The sequence below is a fragment of the Hemitrygon akajei genome, chromosome 7 (genome assembly GCF_048418815.1).
Source record: "Hemitrygon akajei chromosome 7, sHemAka1.3, whole genome shotgun sequence".
NCBI lineage: Eukaryota > Metazoa > Chordata > Chondrichthyes > Myliobatiformes > Dasyatidae > Hemitrygon > Hemitrygon akajei.
In genome coordinates this window covers 73,165,271-73,186,651 of record NC_133130.1, presented here as the reverse complement: position 1 = coordinate 73,186,651, position 21,381 = coordinate 73,165,271, and the positions used below count along the sequence as shown (strand labels likewise).

Here is a 21,381-nt window from a genome sequence, read left to right as displayed (position 1 = left end):
TATATACACAGAATACAGTATTATATAATGCAACCTCTATATACAGACATCCGCAGCATAGTAAATTTTAATTTGTCCTTGGGAATTTTCATTGGGAAGCTTTCTTACTCCTGTGGGTAAGATCTTTCCTGACATGGGGATCTCTCTGCTTCACAAGTGAGATCTGTGGCTGTGAAAACAATCTCAGGTTCTGGGGCCTCCCCCGTGGCAGTGTTCTGGTGTATTAAACTTTGTCAAAATACTAGAAGAATGCCTGAATAATTCAAAGTGACACTTCAACTCTTCATTAGCTTGCAGCATGCAAGGTGACTGTACAAGTTAAATACTGCAGGCTTGTTAAATGTTCACCAATATCAACTGTGCTCTTACACTGCAAGTTTGTTAAATGTTCACCAATATCAACTGCGTTCTTACACTGCAAGTTTGTTAAATGTTCACCAATATCAACTGTGTTCTTACACTGCAAGTTTGTTAAATGTTCACCAATATCAACTGTGTTCTTACACTGCAAGTTTGTTAAATGTTCACTAACAGTGGCTGGATTTTTTTTGGCCTCAAGCACTTAGTGGCATGAGAACAAAAGACCAAAGTATTTATCTGCCTCTCAATGCTCGTGGATTGAACCCCGATATACTGAGGCACCTCTCACTCAGTTCTTGGGACTTCACCGACACCAAGGCATCACGATCAGTAGGTGCCCAGGATGGACCCAGGGTGATTTCACAAGTTGGAATTCAGAGATCCCCTGACAACAGCAACAGTCAAGTGGAGATTAAGAATCATGAGCCCTGAAATATTTGTGGATATCTTTGTAACTTACTAAGTAGTATTTAGTGTGGTTTATTTATGCTGTTTTATGATAATAAATTAGGCTAAAGTTACTATATTGTGCTTTACACCTATTAACACATCACCTAGACACTCAAAATTGGTTTGGGTGCGATCAACCCAGCTCATTCCAGTAGTGGTTATAGGAGTTTCATCTGAAACTGCAGGAAGTGGTTCTGAGAGCTCTGGACACCTTTCTTCTCTTTTTCTCTCTGCAACTTCAATCCCTTTCCCTTCTCACATTCCTTCTCCCTTTCACACCATTCTCTTCCAATTCCTTCTCTCCTTCTCTTCCCTCCTTTTTCTTCTAGTTGTGCATCTTGATCTCGGGTAGGTACATTTAGTTCACTGGAGTATTCTCTCATTAATCCCTCTGCTGCCCCCTTTACAATCTGATCTCTCCTCTTGGTTTCCTCATCCACAGCATTATCTGATGAATCCTGTTTTCATACCTCCACTGACTCCTTTCTTTTTCACCTTCCATTCATCAAGCTGGGTGTTAGTCTTCACATCTACTTTTACAAGCACCTTTTTGTCTCTCACTTGAAGTTCATGCCATAACCTTAATGCACACAGAGTAAATTCTGGTTCTTTATACTCACAAAAGCCAAATGCTTGCAACTTTCCTGAAAACTCCTAAAGAAAAAAACTGCTGCAGTCAGGCCATTGCTTTCTTCACTTTCACGATTCCTCAGAACAGCACTATCTTTCCTTGGTCCAATAAGCTTTCTAAACAGAAGCTGACATCAACACCCATTTTCTCCTTTGTAGGGCAACAGTTCATGGCCTTTAGCATGGAGACAGTTGTGGTATCATCCAATACCTTTCTTAATTTGATTTCAATTGGCTTCATCGCAGGGGATGTGGCATGGAAATGATGGATGCATCTCCAATCAAGTTTAGTCGTCTCAGCCAATCATGCCCCCACGATGCTGGATTTCCTGATTTACCACATGCAAGCCTATTGTTGGATTTCACAGTTTGGAATATTATCCCCACAGGAGTTATCTTTTCTCCAGTATGAGTTCATAGTTTGATATCTACAGGCTTCAGTTCAGTATTTTTGAAAAGTCGTTCAAACTCATTTTGTGGAATGACTGAAACAGCTGAACCAGTTTTAATTAATTTCCATTTTAATTAATTTGCCATCGCTTCTGGCATATGCCATATTGCTCGTCTATTGTTAATTTTAACGCTATAAATCTAAAGGCTACATAGCCCTGTGTCACTCCCATTATCACATTTTTCATCAACAGCATGCAGAATAGTGTTCTGCAACTTGACATTTTAGTTTGTTCTCTTCCCTGTGCGGTCCATTTATTTTTGTCTACCTGACATGCTCTTTGTATGTGACCTACTTTGTTGCATTTTCTGTAAGTCTCATCTTTAAATCTGCATTTGCTTGGTGTACGTGAGCCCCTGTCAGAACAGTAACTATCTGTTTGGTCAGGCTGGTTTCTGTTCAGACGCTGCAATTTTACTCTCACTTTCATCCCTGACTGCAACTCAACTGCTTCTCTGAATGCAGTTTCCATTGAAACAGTAATTTCAATTGGTCTTTTGAAAGGCAAGTTTTGCTTCAGTTTGTGAATGCTTTCCTGTAAGATTCCACAAACTAAACTATCTCTCAATGCATTATTAAGCCCATTATCGAACCAACAATACTCGGACAATCTCTTCAATTCAGCCACATACACTAAAATGGACTTCCTTTCCTTTTGATTCTGCTTATGAAACCTGAAGCATTTTGTAACCAACAACATCTTTGGCACCTAGTATTCCTGCATCACTTTCACAATGTCAAAGGTCATTTCTGAATGTTTGGCAGGAGCAGTCAGACAGCAGTGCAAACTGTATGCCTTTGAACCCAAAGCACTCAGCATAATTGGCTCTCGCTTCTCATTGGCCATTTCTTTTGCTTCAAATTACTGTGCCAATAGCTCAGTATACTTGAACCAATTGCCCGGTGTAATCAAAAATGTCAATCTTTCTGATGTAGCCATCCATTTCTGCTTTTAATTATGATTATTATCACCCAGTACTCGCTCTTTATCAACCCTGAATTCTTCCGTTCATGGCCTGTTTTTCATAAACTTGACCATGTCTTCCCTTCTGAAACACACATGCTATTTGTAACTCAACCGTCCCTCACCACATTTTAAACGTCTCACTGCTCTTGGACCTTAGAACATCTGGACAGCAAAGATGCATACATCAGGCTGCTCTTTACTGATTACAGCTCAGCATTTAACACTATCATCCCCTCAAAACTAATCAGTCAACTCCAAGACCTGGGCCTCAATACAACCTTGTGCAAATGGATCCTTGATTTCCTCAACTGCAGACCCTAGTCAGTTTGGATTGGCAAAACCACCTCCTCCACAATCTCCGTCAGCACAGAAGCACCGCAGGGATGTGTACTTAGCCCCCAATGTGGGCTGCATCAAAGAGGGTGACGAATCAGCATAAAGGAGGCTGAGTGGTGTAATAACAACCTCTCACTCAATGTCAATAAGACCAAGGAACTGATTGTGGACTTCAGGAGAGGGAAACCAGAGGTTTCCATTGGAGAATCAGGGGTGGAGAGGGTCAGTAATTTTAAATTCCTATGTGTCACTATCTCAGAGGACCTGTCCTGGACCCATCATATAAATATTGTGCAGAATGCACTACAGCACCTCTACTTCCGAAACTGTGGAGTTTCGGCACAGCATCGAAAACCTTGGCAAACTTCTATAGGTGTGATAACCATCTACATTACAGCCTGGTGTGGGAACACCAATGCCTTTGAATGGAAAATCCTACAAAAGTTAGTGGATTCTGCTCAGTAAAAATCACGGGCAAAGCCTTCCCAACCATTGAGCACACCTACACGAAACGCTGCTGTAGAAAAGCAGCATCTATTGTCAAAGATCGTCACCACCCAGGCCGTGCTCTTTTCTCACTGCTGCCTTCAGCTAGACGGTACAGGAGCCTCAGGACTCACACCGACAGATTCAAGAACAGCAACCGTCAGGCTCTTGAACAAAAAGGGATAACTATTCTCATTCAGGACTCTGTTATATTGTTATTCCATGTTTGTTATTTATTGCTATTTATTTATATCTTCATTTGCACTGTTTATTTACAGTTCTTTATGTATAGATGTGCTAAGTAAGACAGCAGAAAAAGAATCTCAGGGTTGTTGTGGTGACATGTACGTGTTGATAATAAGTTTACTTTCAACTTTATTACACTATTTACTTATTATTGTAACTAGTAATTTTTAATGTCTTGCACAGTACTGTCGGCATAAAACAAAAAATTCCATGAAATATGTCGGTGATAATAAATGCAATTCTAATAGTTTCTTTGCAAAGCTGAAGCATGATTCAGTCAGTATCTGGTTTCTCATTTAACTCAGTGTGCAGTATGAAATTAATTTACCATGTTCGAACAGGCTGGCCCTGCCTGACCTGGGCTATGCAGACACCTAACAAAATGAGTGCAACCACAACAATTGTGCCTCATTCTTCACTCCGAAGAACCTCCTGGATGAAATCATTTCCAAATCTAACACCCCCATGCTATCAGTTTCTTTCAAAATCCTAAAAAAAAATCAAGGAAATCACTCCTGGATTTTCTCTATATCAGGGAGTACAAGTATATTTCACAGAAATTCTCTCCACATGTTTACCAGAGAGCCACAAGAATGAGGATGCAATTAAGGTAAACTAATTGGATGTTTCCCAAGGAGAGGTGGGGAGAAAGAAATCAAAGTACAGTGCAATAGTTAAAATATATTATAGATTACAAGAAATAAAGTAAGCAGTGCAAAGAGAGCAAATAGTGAGGTGGTGCTCATGGGTTCTGTGTCCATTCAGAAATCTGATGGTGGAGGGAAAGAAGTTGTCCTAAAATGATGAATGTGTGTCTTCAGGCTTCTGCACCTCCTTTCTGATGGTAGTAATGAAAAGAAGGCAAGGCCTGGCTGCCGATGGTCCTTAACGATGGAAGGCACTTTTTTGGGGCATCGCCTTTTGAAGATGTCCCCGATGGTGGGGAGGCTAGCGCCCATCTCGGAGCTGGCTGAGTTTACAACACCCTGCAGCTTCAACACAAGACAGAGGGCAGAGGACAGGGTTGAAAGGCACTCAAATATAAAACTGGCATGAACAAGTTAGGCCAAAAGACTGAAAGTTTAAGTGAGACTGAGGTAAATAGAGACCAGATCTGGTTTTGAGATCTATGATCAAAACAGAGACTTTGAGAGAGGCGATAATTAGACTGAGACAAAGACAGAACTTGAGGTATGACAGAGAATGGACTCCTGCCATAGTATTGGGTTTTCTGACCCTGAAGTTCTAAATTCAAAAAAAAAACCTTCAGCCCAATCAGTCTTCAAATTCTTTGGTGACTCTCATGTGCCCTTTCAAGTTAACCAGAGTGTTTTACAGACAATTTTCATTGTCATAATGTGGGAAACCCAACAACCAATTTACACTCATCATGCTTTGATAAATGGATATGCAATGATGAAGTTAAAAATACATATTTTTACCTATTGAGCGAGTTAGATATTGAGAGATATCCCACATGCTTTTTTCAAATGCTGCCATGGAATCTTCTATGATCAATACAAACAGCAAATAGAGACTCCATTGACGGACTTGCTCAAATGGCAGTACGTTTAACAGTGAACCTCTCCATGGGAGTAGCAGGAGTCTCTTGCAGACATATGGAATCCATAACTTTACACTCGGCAGTGAGTTCGCTACCCAATAAACCAGAATTTTATAATCACATCTGCAGTGCTTTGCATTAATCACCACATTGCCCTCATCATTAGTCAGACTTGCCAACAAGGACACGTGTCTTTCGTTCAGCGGAGCAGAAACCCTGGACCTCATACTCCTTCATGTTCTATATGTGGCATGTGCTGTGTGTCAGTGCTGGTTCTGTGTTCTGCACCTTGTCCCCAGGGGAATGCTTGGATGGATTCATGTGTACCGTTGAATGACAATTAAACTTTAACTTCAAACATTTTCATTAAAGAAAAGCAACACACAAAACCACCCGTTTCCTCCATTGAACCAGAACATAGATGACACAGAAAAAAAAGTGATTTGTCCCATTATACCTATTCAAGGAACAACACACACAAAATGCTGGTGGAAAGGCAGCATCTATAAGGAGAAGCACTGTCGATGTTTCGGGCCGAGTCCTGATGAAGGATCTCGGCCCGAAACGTCAACAGTGCTTCTCCTATAGATGCTGCCTGGCCTGCTGTGTTCCACCAGCATTTTTGTGTGTGTTGTTTGAATTTCCAGCATCTGCAGATTTCCTCGTGTTATACCTATACAAGGGCTTTTTTTAAAATTAATCCAATAAATTTGATTTCACCTGTTGTTTACCCACTACCTACAGAGCACTTCGAAAGTCCTTGTACGTTTTCTAAAAGCATTAAAGCACATTTAACGGACCGTTACTCTCAGCCCATCCTTACACCGAACTTGCTTTCGCGATCAACTTAACGCAGCGTGGTCTGATTTCCCCTGATAATTCCACCCCTCGCTAGCCCTGGTAAAACTTGAACACATTGTTCAGTTGCCGCGTTCTCCGTTGAGAAACTCCAGCAAACCGCTGGACCTTCCAGCACTCCCGCACCCAACAGAACCCCGGCGTTATTGTTACCTGAAGAGATCCAAGAAGGAGTCAATCGCTTCTTTGGAGGGCAGCCGGGTGCCCGGGGCTGGGTTGCCGGCATCCTCAGCCTGGCTGTGTTCACCCGGTCGGATGAGCAACCCCAGGGTGACGCCGACAGCTGAAGCCACCAGGGTGGTGATGCCGAAGAAGAGGATGGCTTTGCCCCCGAGCTTGCCCAGGGCTCGAGTGTCCAGGCTGGCTGCTCCCGACACCAGGCTGCAGAACACCACGGGCAGTATGACCATCTTCAGCAGACGGAGCAGCACCTCTCCCGGGAAGGCGAAGTGGACCATGTCAGCCGGGGAGAGATGCAAATCCCTCATGCCGAGCCCCACGGCCACCCCCAGCAGCACTCCCGACACGGTGAGGATCACAAGGCAGTTCCTCTTCAGGAAGCCCCACACCTTGCCCCGGGCCGTGGCCATCTCGCCGGTCGCCAGTGCAACTGAGTTTGTCCCAGAGCACGGCGGACGCCCCTCCAAGCCCAAATCCCCATTGGCAAGCACCTGCTTCTCGTTCTGCATGGGTGGGTGTTGCTGAGGGTCGCCGCGGGAAGAGCTCCAGAGCCCGGTCGACGCTCCGCGGCTGCCGGACACGTCTGCGACGATGGGAAAAACACCTATCGGAAGGAGCAGCAGCGGATGATGCAACCGGCTACCAGAGAGGCGAATTGAAAGCCGGGGGAAGTCTTATCTAATGCGGCAAATAGTGAGCGGGTCTTTGATGACTGTCCGCTAATATAAGCAGCCCCAAAAGCTCTCCCTCCCCTAAAGTGTTTCCCCTCTTGTTACCCCACCTCCTTTCCCTACCCCCACTCTCCTCAGACTCCTCCCATACTCCGCTCAAGCCCCTTGCCTTCACTTCTCCCACCCCTTTTCCCTCCTGCACCTCCCTCACACATTCCCCCTCCCCTCACCCCCAAACTCCCCCTCATACTATCCCTCCTCTATGCCCTTCCTCCCTCCATCCCACTCTCTCCCCTTCCCACCCACCTCTCCCTCTCTCCTCCAACCCCCTTCCCTCCTCTCCATGTGCACTTCCCTCACCCACATCCTTCTCCCTCTCCACCTCTCTTCCCCTCACCCCACCTTCCCCTCATCCTTCCTCTTCTCCCCCTTCCCCTCCCTTAGCTCTTCTCTGAGCCCCTCCTTCACCTAGTCCCCTTCCAGCCCTCTCCTCCCACCCCCTCTCTTCCTACTCTCCTTCCCTCACCATCATATCCTCCCCCCTGCATACCCTCCACCATCTCCCTCTTCCCCCTCTCCCTTGCACCTCTCTTCCCCTCCCCCTCTTTTCTCTACCCCGCCCTCTCCACCACCCTTCTTTCCCCTACCTTGTCCCTCCCTTTGTTCCCTCCCTCACGACTCCCTTTTCTCCCACCTCCTCCATCTCTCCCTCCTGCTAACCCTTCCCCTTCCTCAACCTAGCCTCTCTTCCCCTCCCTCTTGACCATCTCACCTCACCCCTCCTCCTTCAGTCTCATCTCTCTTCCTCCTTCATGCTCTCCCCTCACTTTCCTCTCACCCTCACCTCTTGCTCTTCCCCTCTACCTACCCTTACCACATCCTCTTCATACTTCCACCTTCCCCACTCCCCTCCACTCTCAACCCTGCCCTACCCTTCCACCTGCCCCTCCCCTCCTCCTCCCAATCCCCACTTGCCCCCCCAATCCCCACACCCCCCCCCTTACCACCCCTACCCTGGTAATACAATAAGTACGGTCTAATTTTCCAAGTGTCCTATTGCTATGCCAGCAACATCAACAGACATGTCCAAAGTGCAGCCAATGAGAAGGATGACCTAAAGGCTCAGTAAAATTAACACTCTTCCTGGCACTCTTGGCCCTCTGTTGCCATAAATCTGCCAGATGGAATGACAAACTTTTGTCCAGTACACAGTACAGCATTTGGACAATTATTTTCCTGTTTTGTTAGGACAGCTGCTTCTGTGCCTCTGCTTCTTTGCTAAAAACATACAAGAACATAGAGACAGGCCTCCTCCAGCCTGCACCACCACTCAATATCACTGTGGCTGATCCACCCCAAGCTTCAGTTCCTCTTCTGTCCTAGATCCCCATTGGTACCAATGCTCAATCTTTCAAAAATCTATCTACCTGCACTTGAAATACATAATGATCTTTGTCAGGGCGTTGGAGCAGGGATCCAATCACAGACCCAGTACTGTGCACACCGTGATATTAATTGAGTAACAAATCCCAAGGTGCAAACAGAGTCAGCATCAAAGTTCAGGCAGAGATCAAAACATTCAGAGAAATCCAAAACCCAGAATCGGGAAACAGGCAGAGTCAATATTCAGACAGAGTTCAGATACAAATGCTAGAAAGGCTCAGGAAAATTCACTGGCACAATCTAGCAACATGTGGGTGAAAACACAGGACTAACATACACTGAGCAATAAACAGAGAGGCAGATGATAGGTGGAGCACAATGAGACAGAAGTGGCAGCAAAACAGGTAATAATGAGAAACAGGTGAGAGGCGGAGTACTCAGTAATACAGGGGCCGGAGTAGAGCAGGAGTGGAGACAGGAGCACATGGCAATACAAAACCACAGACTGACGGCTAGGGGGAAAACACACAAAAAGACCAGTTCAACTGAAGGTACTGACAGATCTTATCTCCACAACTTCCTGGGGTCTAGAATTCCAGAGACTTACTACTCTTTGTGTGAAGAAATCTCTGCAAATCCAAATTTTAAAGGACAGATCCCATATCCTAAAAAATTACCTCTTCATTTGAGGCTCTCCCACCAGTGAAAGTCTTCCCACACCCACCCTTTCATGCTCTTCCTTGGCATCTTAATGTTTCAATAAGATCACCTCTGTTCTTCTAAACTCCAAAGAACAAAGCCCCATTTTACAAAGAGGAACACAAATAACTACAAAGGTTAGTGGAGACAGCCCAGTCCATCACATGTTGTCCACCCCACCATCAACAGCATCAACAAATGCAGAATCTATCATCATGGATTCTCACCACCCAGTAATCCTCTTCTCACTTCTATCCTCAGCCTTAATAAGTCCTTTGCCAGGCTTCAGAACAGCTATGATTCATCAGGTTCTTGAACCAGTCTGCACAACCCTAATTCTACCTCAGCAATGTTGACCACCTCCTGCACTACTATGGACACATCTGCGTTTAAAATTTTTTTTTTTTTTTACTAATGTCTAGTTTCTGCAGATTTTTATCTTCTCTCTTCTAAGAGTTGATGTCTCAAAGAGGCTACATCCTTCACTGAGGACCCTCACCATCCAGGACATGCCCACTTCTCATTAATATCTTTAGAGAGGAGGTACAGGGACCTGAGAACCAACAGCCAATGATTTAGGAACTTCTTCCACCACCATCAGATTTCTGAATGGTCCATGAACTCATTAATACTACCCGAGGGAGTAGATTTAGGATGGGATGAGGAGGAACTGCTTTTCCCAGAGGGTGGTGAATCTGTGGAATTCTCTGCCCAATGAAGCAGTGGAGGCTACCTCAGTAAATATATTTAAGACAATGTTGGATAGATTTTTGCATAGTAGGAGAATTAAAGGTTATGGGGAAAAGGCAGGTAGATGGAGATGAGTCCATGGTCAGATCAGCCGTGATCTTATTGAATGGCAGGGCAGGCTCGATGGGCCGGATGGCCTACTCCTGCTCCTGTTTCTTATGTTCTTATGTAACACTATTTCATTGCTCCTTTTTGTTGGGACTAGTTATTTATTTTGCAATTTATAGTAATTTTTTTCTGTTTATTGCTACTAAACAATAAATTTAACATTGTATGTCAGGGATAATAAATCTGATTCTGATTCTTGTTTGGACCTATGTACCTGTGGTGTGCCAGCAAGCAACTTTTACACTGCACCTGCACTTCTCAATGCTTATGCACATGATAATAAACTCAACTTATCTTGCCTGTAAACATTTTAAGAATTGTGCACAAGAACACCTAGATTCATCTGTACTTACTTGCAATCCCTTTCCAATTAAACAGTAGTCCACCTTTTCATTCTTCCTATTGGAGTGCATGATTTCACACTTTCCCAGATCTCCCAAATTTTATCCCACTTATTCCATCTCTTTACAGCATTGTCATGATATCCTCATTGTAACTTGACTTCATCTGAAAACTTGGACAAAATACATTCTGCTTTCTTCTCCTGTTTATTAATATAAATAGTAAATAATTTAGGGCCAACAACTGACAGCTGAGACACTCCAAAAATTAAAGTATCTATGTATTCCTACTCTCTTTTTTTGTAAGCGCCCATTTTCAATCCATGCTGGCACAATTTCTCTAGTATCATGAGCTGTTAACTTGTGCACTAGCCTCGTAAGCGACACCTCATCAAAAGCATTTGGAAATCCAAATACACCACATCAACAGGTTCCCATCCGTTTACTGTGATTGTTACAAATCAAGGAACTCAAGCAAACTTGTCAAACAAAACTAGGATGACGTGGTTTATAAGCTTTGCCAAATAATTAGCTGCTTCTTCTTTAGTTATTGACCAACATCTTGCTAACTGGAGATATTAAACTAACTTTCTTCTTAACATTTTCAATCCACTGGCACTGTTCTGAAGTTCTGTGAGCTGAGTTGTGAAAAATCTCGATCAATGGATTATCCACTATCTCTATGTTTATTTACTTCAGATTACTTGGGTGGAGGCCATAGTGATCTTGTGATTTTTCTGTCTTTAATCCCAGGAGATTTCTAATAACGTACTCTGGATTTTTACAAGCTCTTCCATGCTATTTGAAGCTGACTAGTGTGTTATCATTGGGATAGCTGCATGGTGAAAACTGATTAAAAGAAATCATTTAAAATAATGTAATTTTCTTTGTTCCCTGATAATAATTTCCCCAGCCTTATACTCTAGAAGTCCAACAGTTATCTTAATCACATTTCTTTTATAAACAGTGTCTATGGAAAATTTACTTACATTTTGACTTGATGTCTTATAGACATGCACATTTTCACTCAAAACTCAATCTTTTTAGTATTTTTCCCAGTTCCTTAAAAGCTCACATGTCTACCATTAGTCCTCGCTATTTGGCATGCCCTCAATTAAGCGTTATTCTAGATCTCCTTTGTTAGCTGTGAATGGTTCACCTTTCAAGGAAACCCTCTTTCTAGTTGGGATAGTTTTCTACGGAACAATCTCTTAGCTTAACAACTCTAGATAACTCCCTCTAAAATAACCCATCTAGATGCTGTAATAGATTGTTTACTGAAGTAATCCTTGATACACTTCATAATTTTTTCTTCCATGATACCCTTGCCAGTTTGGTTTGTCAATCAATATGAAGATTAAAACCACCCAGGATAATTGCTGTTCTCTTCATACAAGTCTTTGACATTTCACTATGAAAGCTTTACTGCCTTTTGATGCCACATTTTAAAGACTTTAGATTGCTCCCACCATGCCTTCTGTCCACTGCTATTCAATATTTTTACCCAAGCTAATAATGCCACATCACCATCACCTACATCTATATCACAACTCAGTGTCAATCTCATAACTTTCCTGATAAACAGACCTACACTTTAACCTGTAATCTGGGGACATTATATATGAGGGGTGATTGATATGTTCATGGCCTAAGGTAGAAGGAGTCGATTTTAGAAAACCTAGCACATTTATTTTTCAACATAGTCCCTCCTACATTTACACACTTAGTCCAGCAGTTGTGGAGCATACAGATCTTGGACCTCCAGAAAGTGTCCACAACAGGGATGATTGATAAGTTTGTGGCCTAAGGTAGAAGGAGATGAGGCCGTGAAATTATCAATCACCCACAGGGTACATATAATATGTATCGATTACAATATATTGAAATCACAGATGAAGTGTAATTACCCCATATCCATATAACAAATTTAAACATAAAATTGAAAATAAATTAATTATACAAAAAAATCTAAACCCACTACCAGAAAAAAAAACAGCTGTTTGGTTAAAAAAAAGAAAAAACCTTAACATATAGTAAAACACATTATTAGCCAACATCTGTGCTTAATAGCAAATCAAAGATTTTGAAAGTAATTTAAAAAAGGTCCCCACAATGTTAAAAAATCTTGTCTAGGCTCAGAAATTGAACAGCAAATCTTCTCTAAATTTAAATGTGACATAACATCATGTAACCAATGAGTAGGAGTAGGTGGAGTGGCATCCTTCCACTTAAGCAACAATGCCCATCTGGCTATAAGAGAAATAAAGGACAAATTATGCAAATCATGTATCGCCAAAATAATATCATTTCCTCCAACAATACCAAATAAGGCAGTCAAAGGATTAGGTTTAAAATTTACTTTAAAAAACACCAAAAAAGTTTGAAATACTTCCTTCCAATATTTTTCAAGACTCAGACAAGTCCAAAACATATGGATTAGTGAAGCTTCTCCATTATTACATCTATCACAATGGGGAGACATATCCGAATAAAAATGAGACAACTTATCTTTAGACATATGGGCTCTATGAACCACTTTAAATTATAGAAGGGAATGATGGGCACATAACAATGAGGTATTAACCAATTTAAAAATTTCATTCCAAGTGTCCTTAGAAATTGAAATCTGTAAATTTTGTTCCCAAAGATTTTTAATTTTATCTAAAGGAATATTTCTCATTCCCAACAACATACCATCAATATTAGATATAGATGCATTATAGAAGGGTTTCAAATTAAAAATTATATCAAGTAAATTCTTATCTGGACTTTTAGGAAATGTACGTACTTGAGAACGCAAAAGTCTCTAATTTGTAAATTTCGAAAAAAGTTAGTTCTCGGTAGACTTAACTGACAGTTGTTCAAATGAAGAGAGACCATCTCCAACAACAAATCATGAAAACATTTAATACCCAATCTATTCCACTCTTTAAAAACTACATCAGACATAGAAAGTTGAAAAAAAGTTAGAAAAAAAGGGGACTGAAAAGTGAAAATCTCAATAAACCAAAATATTTTCTAAATTGTACCCAAATCCTCAAAGTGTGTTTAACTAAAAAATTATCAGTTAAATTACTTAAAGATAAAAGAATTGAGGATCTGAGAAGAGAAATGATAGAAAATTTATTTAACAGAGTTAGCTTCTAAAGAAACCCAGACCGGACAGTCCTCTCGATTAATATAATATAACCAAAATGTAAGATTCCGTACATTGACTGCCCAGTAATAAAACCTAAAATTGAGTAAGGCTACACCTCCATTCTGTTTAGCCTTTTGAATATGAACTTTATTTAATCAAGAAATTTTATTATTCCATATACAAGAAGATATAATAAAATCCAAAGAATCAAAAAAAGGATTTAGGAATAAAAACAGGTATGGCCTGAAATAAATATAAAATTAAGGCAAAATATTCATTTTAAAGGGTGACCAACTTGATAGTACCTTCTTAACATAATTCAGAAGTGTAAAAAAATTTTCTTCAAGAAGGAATTTATAATTCCTAGTGATTGTTATGTCCAAATAAGTAAAATGATTTCTTACAGTTTTAAAAGGAAGGTTAGTATTAACTAATACCAAATTATTCAAAGGAAAAAGTTCACTCTTATGAAAGTTAAGTTTATATCCTGAAAACTGACTAAAGCAAGAGTGAAAAGAAAGTAAAGAAGGTAAAGAAAACTCCACATTAGAAATGTAGAGCAAAAGGTCATCAGCATAAATCAAAACTTTGTGGGTAATACCCCTCCTTAACATACCAGTGATATCATTAGATTCCCGGAAAGCAATAGCTAAAACTTCTAAAACCAAATCAAAAAGCAAAGGACTCAAAGGACTACCTTGTTAGGATCCATGATGAAGTTTAAGTGGTTTAGAGTACTGAGAGTTAGTAGGAACCTGAGTGGAGGGAGATAAAGTAAGTTAATCCATTGAATAAAATTGGGCCCAAAGTTAAATTTTTCAAAAGTTTTAAATAGATAATTCCATTTAGCCCAATCAAAGGCTTTCTTGGCATCTAAGGATATCACACTTTCCGAAATCTATTTAGAAGGAGAATAAATAACATTCAGTAAAGAACAAATATTAAAGTGGGAGTATCGATTTTTGATAAATCCAGTTTGATCATCAGAGATAATAGATTGCAAAATATTTTTAATCATATGAGCCAAAAGTTTACATAAAATTTTAGTATCAACATTAAGTAAGGAAATAGGTCTATAAGAAGAGCATCCAATTGGGTCCTTATTCTTTTTAAGAATAAGCGAAATAGAGGCTTCATAAAAAGATTGTGGCAACTTACCTAAGAGTCAGAAAGGACTGAATATAAACGAGGTATAAAGCAAAGAGGAAAAATCCCTATAAAACTCTCCAGAAAATCCATCAGGACCCGAAGCCTTCCCCGAGTGCAAAGAGTGAACAACCTCGGCAATTTCGTCATAAGAAATAGGTTGATCCAACAACTTTCCAATATCATCAGAAAGTGTAGGAATGTTTAATCGATCTAAAAAATAATTCATTCGAGTATTATCTTTAGGAGGATCAGAACTATTAAGTTTAGAGTAAAATTCTCTAAAAGCATCGTTTATTTCTAAATGATCAGATGTTTTATCATCATTAGCTTTACAAATTTCTTTAATTTGATATTTAACTATAAAGGTCTTTAATTGGTTAGCTAATAGTTTACCAACTTTTTCTCTATGAACATAAAACTGACTTTTATCTTTTAAAAGTTGCATTTCAATTGGATAAGTTAAAAACAGATCGTATTTAGTTTTAATTTCAACACGTCTTTTATATAAAACAGGATCTGGAGCCAAAGCATATTTTTGGACTAATTGTTTCAACTGATTGGCTAATTCAATTCTTTCCTTATTAGCCTTTTTCTTAACATTTGCAGTAAAGGAAATAATTTGACCTCTAATATAAGCCTTAAAAGCATCCCATAAAGTAAGCCTAGAAGTCTCTTCTAGCATATTCTCTTCAAAAAAAAGAATAATTTGTCTCTCCAAAAATTCAAACAAATCTTTATCTGATAACAAAGTTGGATTAAAACACCAGGATCTGTTTATTTGGGAGACACCCAGAAGATTTAAAGATAAAAACACAGGAGCATGATCTGAAACAGCAATTTCTTTATATTCACAGGATCAAACCAATGGAATCAATTGGCTATCAACAACAACAAAAAAAATCCTGGAATACAAATGATGAACATGAGAAAAAAATGAGTACTCTTTATCTGTTGGATGCAAAAAGCACCAAATATCAACAATATCACATTTCATCAGAAAAGATTGGATAAAGAAGGCAGACCCACTACAATTCAATTGTTTAAAAGAAGAATGATCTAAAGCAGGATCTAAACAGCAGTTGAAGTCATCTCCTAAAACCAAAGAATATAAACTTAAGTCTGGTAAAAGCAAAAAAAATGTTCAAAAAAGTCTGGATCATCTATATTTGGGGCATACAAATGAGCAAAAACCATTAATTTATTAAATAATTACCCTGACTCTATAACAAAACGCCCATTGGTATCAGACACTACATTATGTTGAATGAACAAAACTGAATTGTCTATAAGAATTGAAACTCCTCTGGCCTTAGCCTGAAAGGAGGAATGGAAAGATACACCCGTCCAACAGCTGAAAAGATGTAAATTATCACATTTACGAACATGTGTTTCTTGTAAAAAAATAACTGAGACATTCAATTTCTTAATACAACTAAATATTTTATTACGTTTCACAGGATGGTTTAATCTTCTCACATTAAAACTAAGTTAATTGCATGATCCATTTTAAGTATTACTTAAAAGAGATGTTAGAATAAAAACTGCAAGAATATATATTAAATCCAAACAATGAGCTTTAAGATAACATAACCAAGCAACAAATGAAGCTAAGAGAACCAAGCAGCTGAAAGAAAAAAAGAAAACCACCCCCCCCACTCCCCGCCCAAAGAGAGAAAGTCAACAAAATGACACTTGACAGCTAAACCTATCATTTCCCTCTTGAAACAAACTACTGGCTGAGCTCCAAAAATCTTTTTTCAAGGCTAAACTGAATTCTAACAAGACATAACAAACAACAGAGAATAGAAAAACCTCATAGAAAATAATAGTATAAAAAATAAGAAATATGAAAGTTCAAAACATATTAACAGAAAGTATTAACTCAAAGAAAACTTACTAATATTAAATCATAAATTTTCTAAACAAGGAAATAAAAGTACAAAAAAAGATTAGATATGAAGGTATACCAAAAGTAAAAAAAAACAATTGTTCATAAAAGAAAGTAATGAACAGTTAGACTACTGATTCTAGAAAAAGGATCCATCAGGCAGATGCAACATAAATTTGTGTAAAGAGTTATTGAACAGTTAAACTTCTAAAATTGATTTGGTACTCAAGAAATCCTGCACCTTTGAGTTGAACAGAACCATCTCTGAGAGCCATTTTTCAAAATGATTCTAAGACGAGCAAGGTAATGAAGAGAGGGTTTAAAACCTTTATTATACAGCTCCGACATGACTTTTTAAAACTTGAAGCATTCATTCAACACCTCAGGTGAAAAATCTTCCGCAATTCTGATCTTCTGATCTTCATAATCAATCATATTTTTCCAATAAGGTTCACGAATTAAAAGTTCCTTTGTTTGAAAATTGTGTAGGCAAATTATCACTGACTGGAGTTGTCCTCCTGGAGGAGGTCTTAGTACAGGAGATCTGTGAACTCAGTCTATTTTAGGTGGAGATTTTTAAATATTGTTAAATAATTTAGCCAAAAGGTTTGCAAAAAATTCTGAAGGCTGATTGCCTTCCAATGACTCTTTAAAACTGAGAATACGTAAATTATTTCTTCTGTTTCTATTTTCTAAGTGGATAATTTTCTGTTGTAATGTTTCATTAACCTTTAACTGTTTATCACAGATATGTTCCAGGTTGTCAATCTTCATGTCGAACATCATCAAAGTGTCTTTGTTCTCTTTTATCCATTTATCAAGTTCACTTAAAGTTTTTTGAATTGATTCCAACTTTACATCCATTTGTTTAAACTCAGCGCTGAGTTGCTGGAACTTTTCCGAAAGTTCATTTTTATACTTCCGAAGTGTCTCCACAATAGCTTCCAAAGTTACAGGAGGGTCCTCTTCTTTTTCAGTAGCTTTAGCACAACTCATCATAAAGCAATATTGCGTTTCAAAGTAAGTTTTCAAAACAAGTTGGAAGCAGAAAATTAAAAAGAGTAGGAGCACCTATAAAGGGGCTGCTACTCCATCAACAGCCAGTAGTAGTCTCTGGCCATGAACATATCAATCACCCCTCGTAATTTTGATCCAATAACTTGTAATCTCTTGTACTTACAATTCTGGAGTTGTCCTGTACTTGATCTGCAATTTATTGAATCCCTCTTCTCAGCTACATTTGCTGATTAATTGTTACAGTGACAGTAGGGTGTAAAAGCCTCACTTAGTTCTTCTCCCGTAAAATTCCAACTGTAATCTTTCTCATAAGCTTTTTCCACAAAATGCTTAAGTTTCTTTTGGATTTTCTTCTCTCTTTTCAACCTTGTCATATTTAACAATATTTTCACTGTGCTACTTGAGTTTGTGGTAATGCTGAATTTTCACAAAGGACCCTTTGCCACAGGTCTGGGAAGTTGGGAAACTTTAACTTTGCTGTTTATCTTAGTATTCTGCAAATGAACTCCGTGTGTCTCTTCTCCGTAGACATGGCTGCTTTCTTTCTTACAGTGGAGTCTCATTCCACCAAGCAGTTAATAGCGCCAAGAGCAATTTAAAACCTCATCTATCCTTGCAGTTTTATTCCTGTCAGTTTTTCTAACCACATTCTTTTGTGGAAGACAGACTGTTTCAGGATGGTCCCTTAGGAGTGCAAAGTACTAATCTGCAAAATGACTTCCAGTATAAGACATAGGAGCAAAATTAGGCCATTTGGTCCATCAAGTCTGCTCTGCCATTCCATTAATTATCCCTGAAGGAGAACCTGAAGAGAGATTTTAGGGAGCTCGGTAAATAGCTGAGAAACAAGAGCTCCAGGGTAGTAATCTCTAGATTGTTGCCTGTGTCAAGTGCCAGTGAGGGTAAGAATAGGATGATTTGGCCAGTGAATGAGGGTTGAGGAACTGGTGCAGGGAGTAGGGGCTCAGATTAATGGATCATTGGGATCTCTTCTGGGAAAGGTATGACCTGTACGAAAGGGATGGGTTACACCTGAATCCAAGGGGGTCCAATATCCTTGCGGGCAGGTTGAACAGAGTTGCTCGGGTGGGTTTAAACTAATTTGGCAGGGGGGTGGGAACTGGAGTGATAGTGCTGGAAATGAGTTAGCTGGTTTAAGAACAGAGGCTGTGTTTAATGAGACTCCAAGCAAGGAGAGGCTGATGAGTAGACAAAATTGCAATTAACAGGATGTTTCCACATAAAAGGCAAACAATATTGAAAGGGTGAATATAGTACTGAAGGTGTTATATTTGAATGTGCGCAAATGGAATAAGGTCAATGAACTTGTAGCACAGTTACAGATCAGCATGTATGATATTGTAGGCATCACTGTGTCATGGCTCAAAGAAGATTACAAGGGGAGCTTAATGTCCATGGATACACAAAGTATCAAAAGGATAGGCAGGAAGGCAGAGAGCATGGTTAAAAAACAAAAACAGAATTAAATCATTAGAAAGAGGTGACATAGGATCAGAAGGTATAGAATCGTTGTGGATAGAACTAAGGAACTGTAAAGGTACAAAGACCCTAATGGAAGTATTATACAGACCTCCAAACGGCAGTAAGAATGTGGTCTACAAGTTACAACAGGAGACAGAAAATGCATGCCATGCCAAAAGGGTAATGTTACAATTGTCATGGGAGATTTTAGACATGCAGGTAGATTGGGAAAATCAGGTTGGTGCAGGATTCCAAGAGGGGGAATTTCTACAATGCCTTTGAGATGGCTTTTTAGAGTAGCTTGTGGTTGAACCCACAATCAGCTATTCTGGATTGGGTGTTGTGCAATGAACCAGAATTGATTTGAGAGCTTAAGGTAAAAGATCCTTAGGGGAAAGAGATCATAACATGATGAAATTTACCCTGAAATTTGAGAAGGAGAAGCTGAAGTCAGATGTATCATTTTACAGTGGAGTAAATGGAATTATAGAAGCATGAGAAAGGAGCTGGCCAGAATTGACTGGAAAAGAACACTGGCAGGGATGATGGCAGAGCAGCAATTGCTGGAATTTCTGGAAGCAATGCTGATGGCACAGTATATATACATCCACAGAGGAAGAAGTATTCTAAAGGCAGATGACACAACTGTGGCTAACAAGAGAAGTCAAAACCAACATAAAAACAAAAAAAAAGGTGCATATTATAGAGCAAAAATTTGTGAGAAGCTAGGGGATTGGGAAGCTTTTAAATACCAACAGAAGGCAACTAAAAAAAGTCATGATGAAGGTAAAGATGGAATACAAAAAATAAGCTAGCTAATTGCATTAAAGAGGATACCAAAAGTATCTTCAGAGACATAAAGTGTAAAAGAGGTGAGAGTGGATATCAGACCATTGGAAAACAATGCGAGAGAAGTATGGGGGGGGGGGCAAGCAAATGGGAGATGAACTGTACAAGTATTTTGCAACATTCTTCACCATGGAAGACACTGGTAGTATGGTGGAAGTTCCAGGTGTCAGGGGTCATGATGTGTGTGAAGTTACCATTACCAGAGAGAAGATTCCTGGGAAATTGAAAGGTCTGAAGGCAGATAAGTCACCTGGACCAGACTGTGTATACACCAGGGTTCTAAAAGAGATGGCTGAAGAGAAAGTGGAGGCATTAGTAATAATCTTTCAAGAATCACTAGATTCTGAAATGGTTCAGGAAGACTGGAAAACTGCAAATGTCACTCCACTTGTCAAGAAGGGAGAGGGGAGAAATTATAGGCCAGTTAGTCTGATTTCAGTGGTTGGGAAGATGTTGGAGTCAATTGTTAAGGATGTGGTTTTGGGGTACTTGGAGGCATATGAAAAAATAGACTGTAGTCAGCATAGTTTCCTCAAGTGAAAATCTTCCCTGACAAATCTTTTTTTTCCCAAAAAAAATTTTTTAGTTTTTCTATACATTTTACAAATTAAAAACCCCAAATCCCAATGAGGAACATTAATACAGTGCAAAATTAAGCACACAATAACAATATGCTACAAAGGAAGAGAATTTGACAAAAAAGCACCTAAATTGAAGACAACTAAACTTAGTATCCTCCCCAAGCCCCACAACACAAAAAAAAAACAACTCCAGACCAACCACAACACAATATAGAGAGTATAAATCAGGACAATCAAACTCCCAGACTGTGAATACACTTAGCAACAGAGGATAGTAATGCCTACTACCAGAAAAAAAAAGGGAGCTGAAAGCAAGGGACCGAAAAGAAAAAAAAACCCTAGTCAAGAGGAAGGTTATGAAAGTACTCGATAAAAGGTTCCCAGACCTTATGGAACTTTAGATCCGAATTAAGAACTGAATAATGAATTTTTTCGAGGTCCAAGCAGGTCATAATGTCGTTAAGCCATTGAGCATGAGTGGGCAGGGCAACATCTCTCCATCTAAGGAGGATCAAGCGTCTAGCCAGGAGAGAGGCAAAGGATAATATTCGGCATTTGGTCGGACTCAGACGTAAATCTGTCTCGCCCCAGAAACCAAACAAAGCAGTTAAGGGGTCTGGTTCTAGGTGCTGATTCAGAATACAAGATAACGTAGTGAAGACATCTTTCCAAAATTTCTCCAAGCTAGGACAGAACCAGTACATATGGATGAGAGAGGCCACGCCCCTCTTGCATTTATCACAGAGCGGACTAATGTTAGGGTAGAATCGAGATAGTTTAGATTTAGACATATGGG

At 39.6% G+C, this 21,381-nt stretch overlaps 1 protein-coding gene across 2 annotated transcripts in view; it reads right to left on the bottom strand.

Annotated features, from left to right (window-relative positions):
• Nucleotides 1-21,381, bottom strand: part of slc1a4 (solute carrier family 1 member 4) — a 226,404-nt gene that overhangs the window by 79,216 nt on the left and 125,807 nt on the right. Inside the window, exon 1 of one of the 2 annotated variants that reach the window (XM_073051233.1) lies at nucleotides 6,502-7,252. The exons of the other annotated variant lie outside the window; for it this stretch is intronic. Coding sequence (XP_072907334.1) covers nucleotides 6,502-7,037 — 536 coding nt within the window. The 5' untranslated portion in view covers nucleotides 7,038-7,252. Of the gene's footprint in view, nucleotides 1-6,501; nucleotides 7,253-21,381 lie in introns of those variants that run through there. 2 annotated transcript variants of the gene reach the window in all.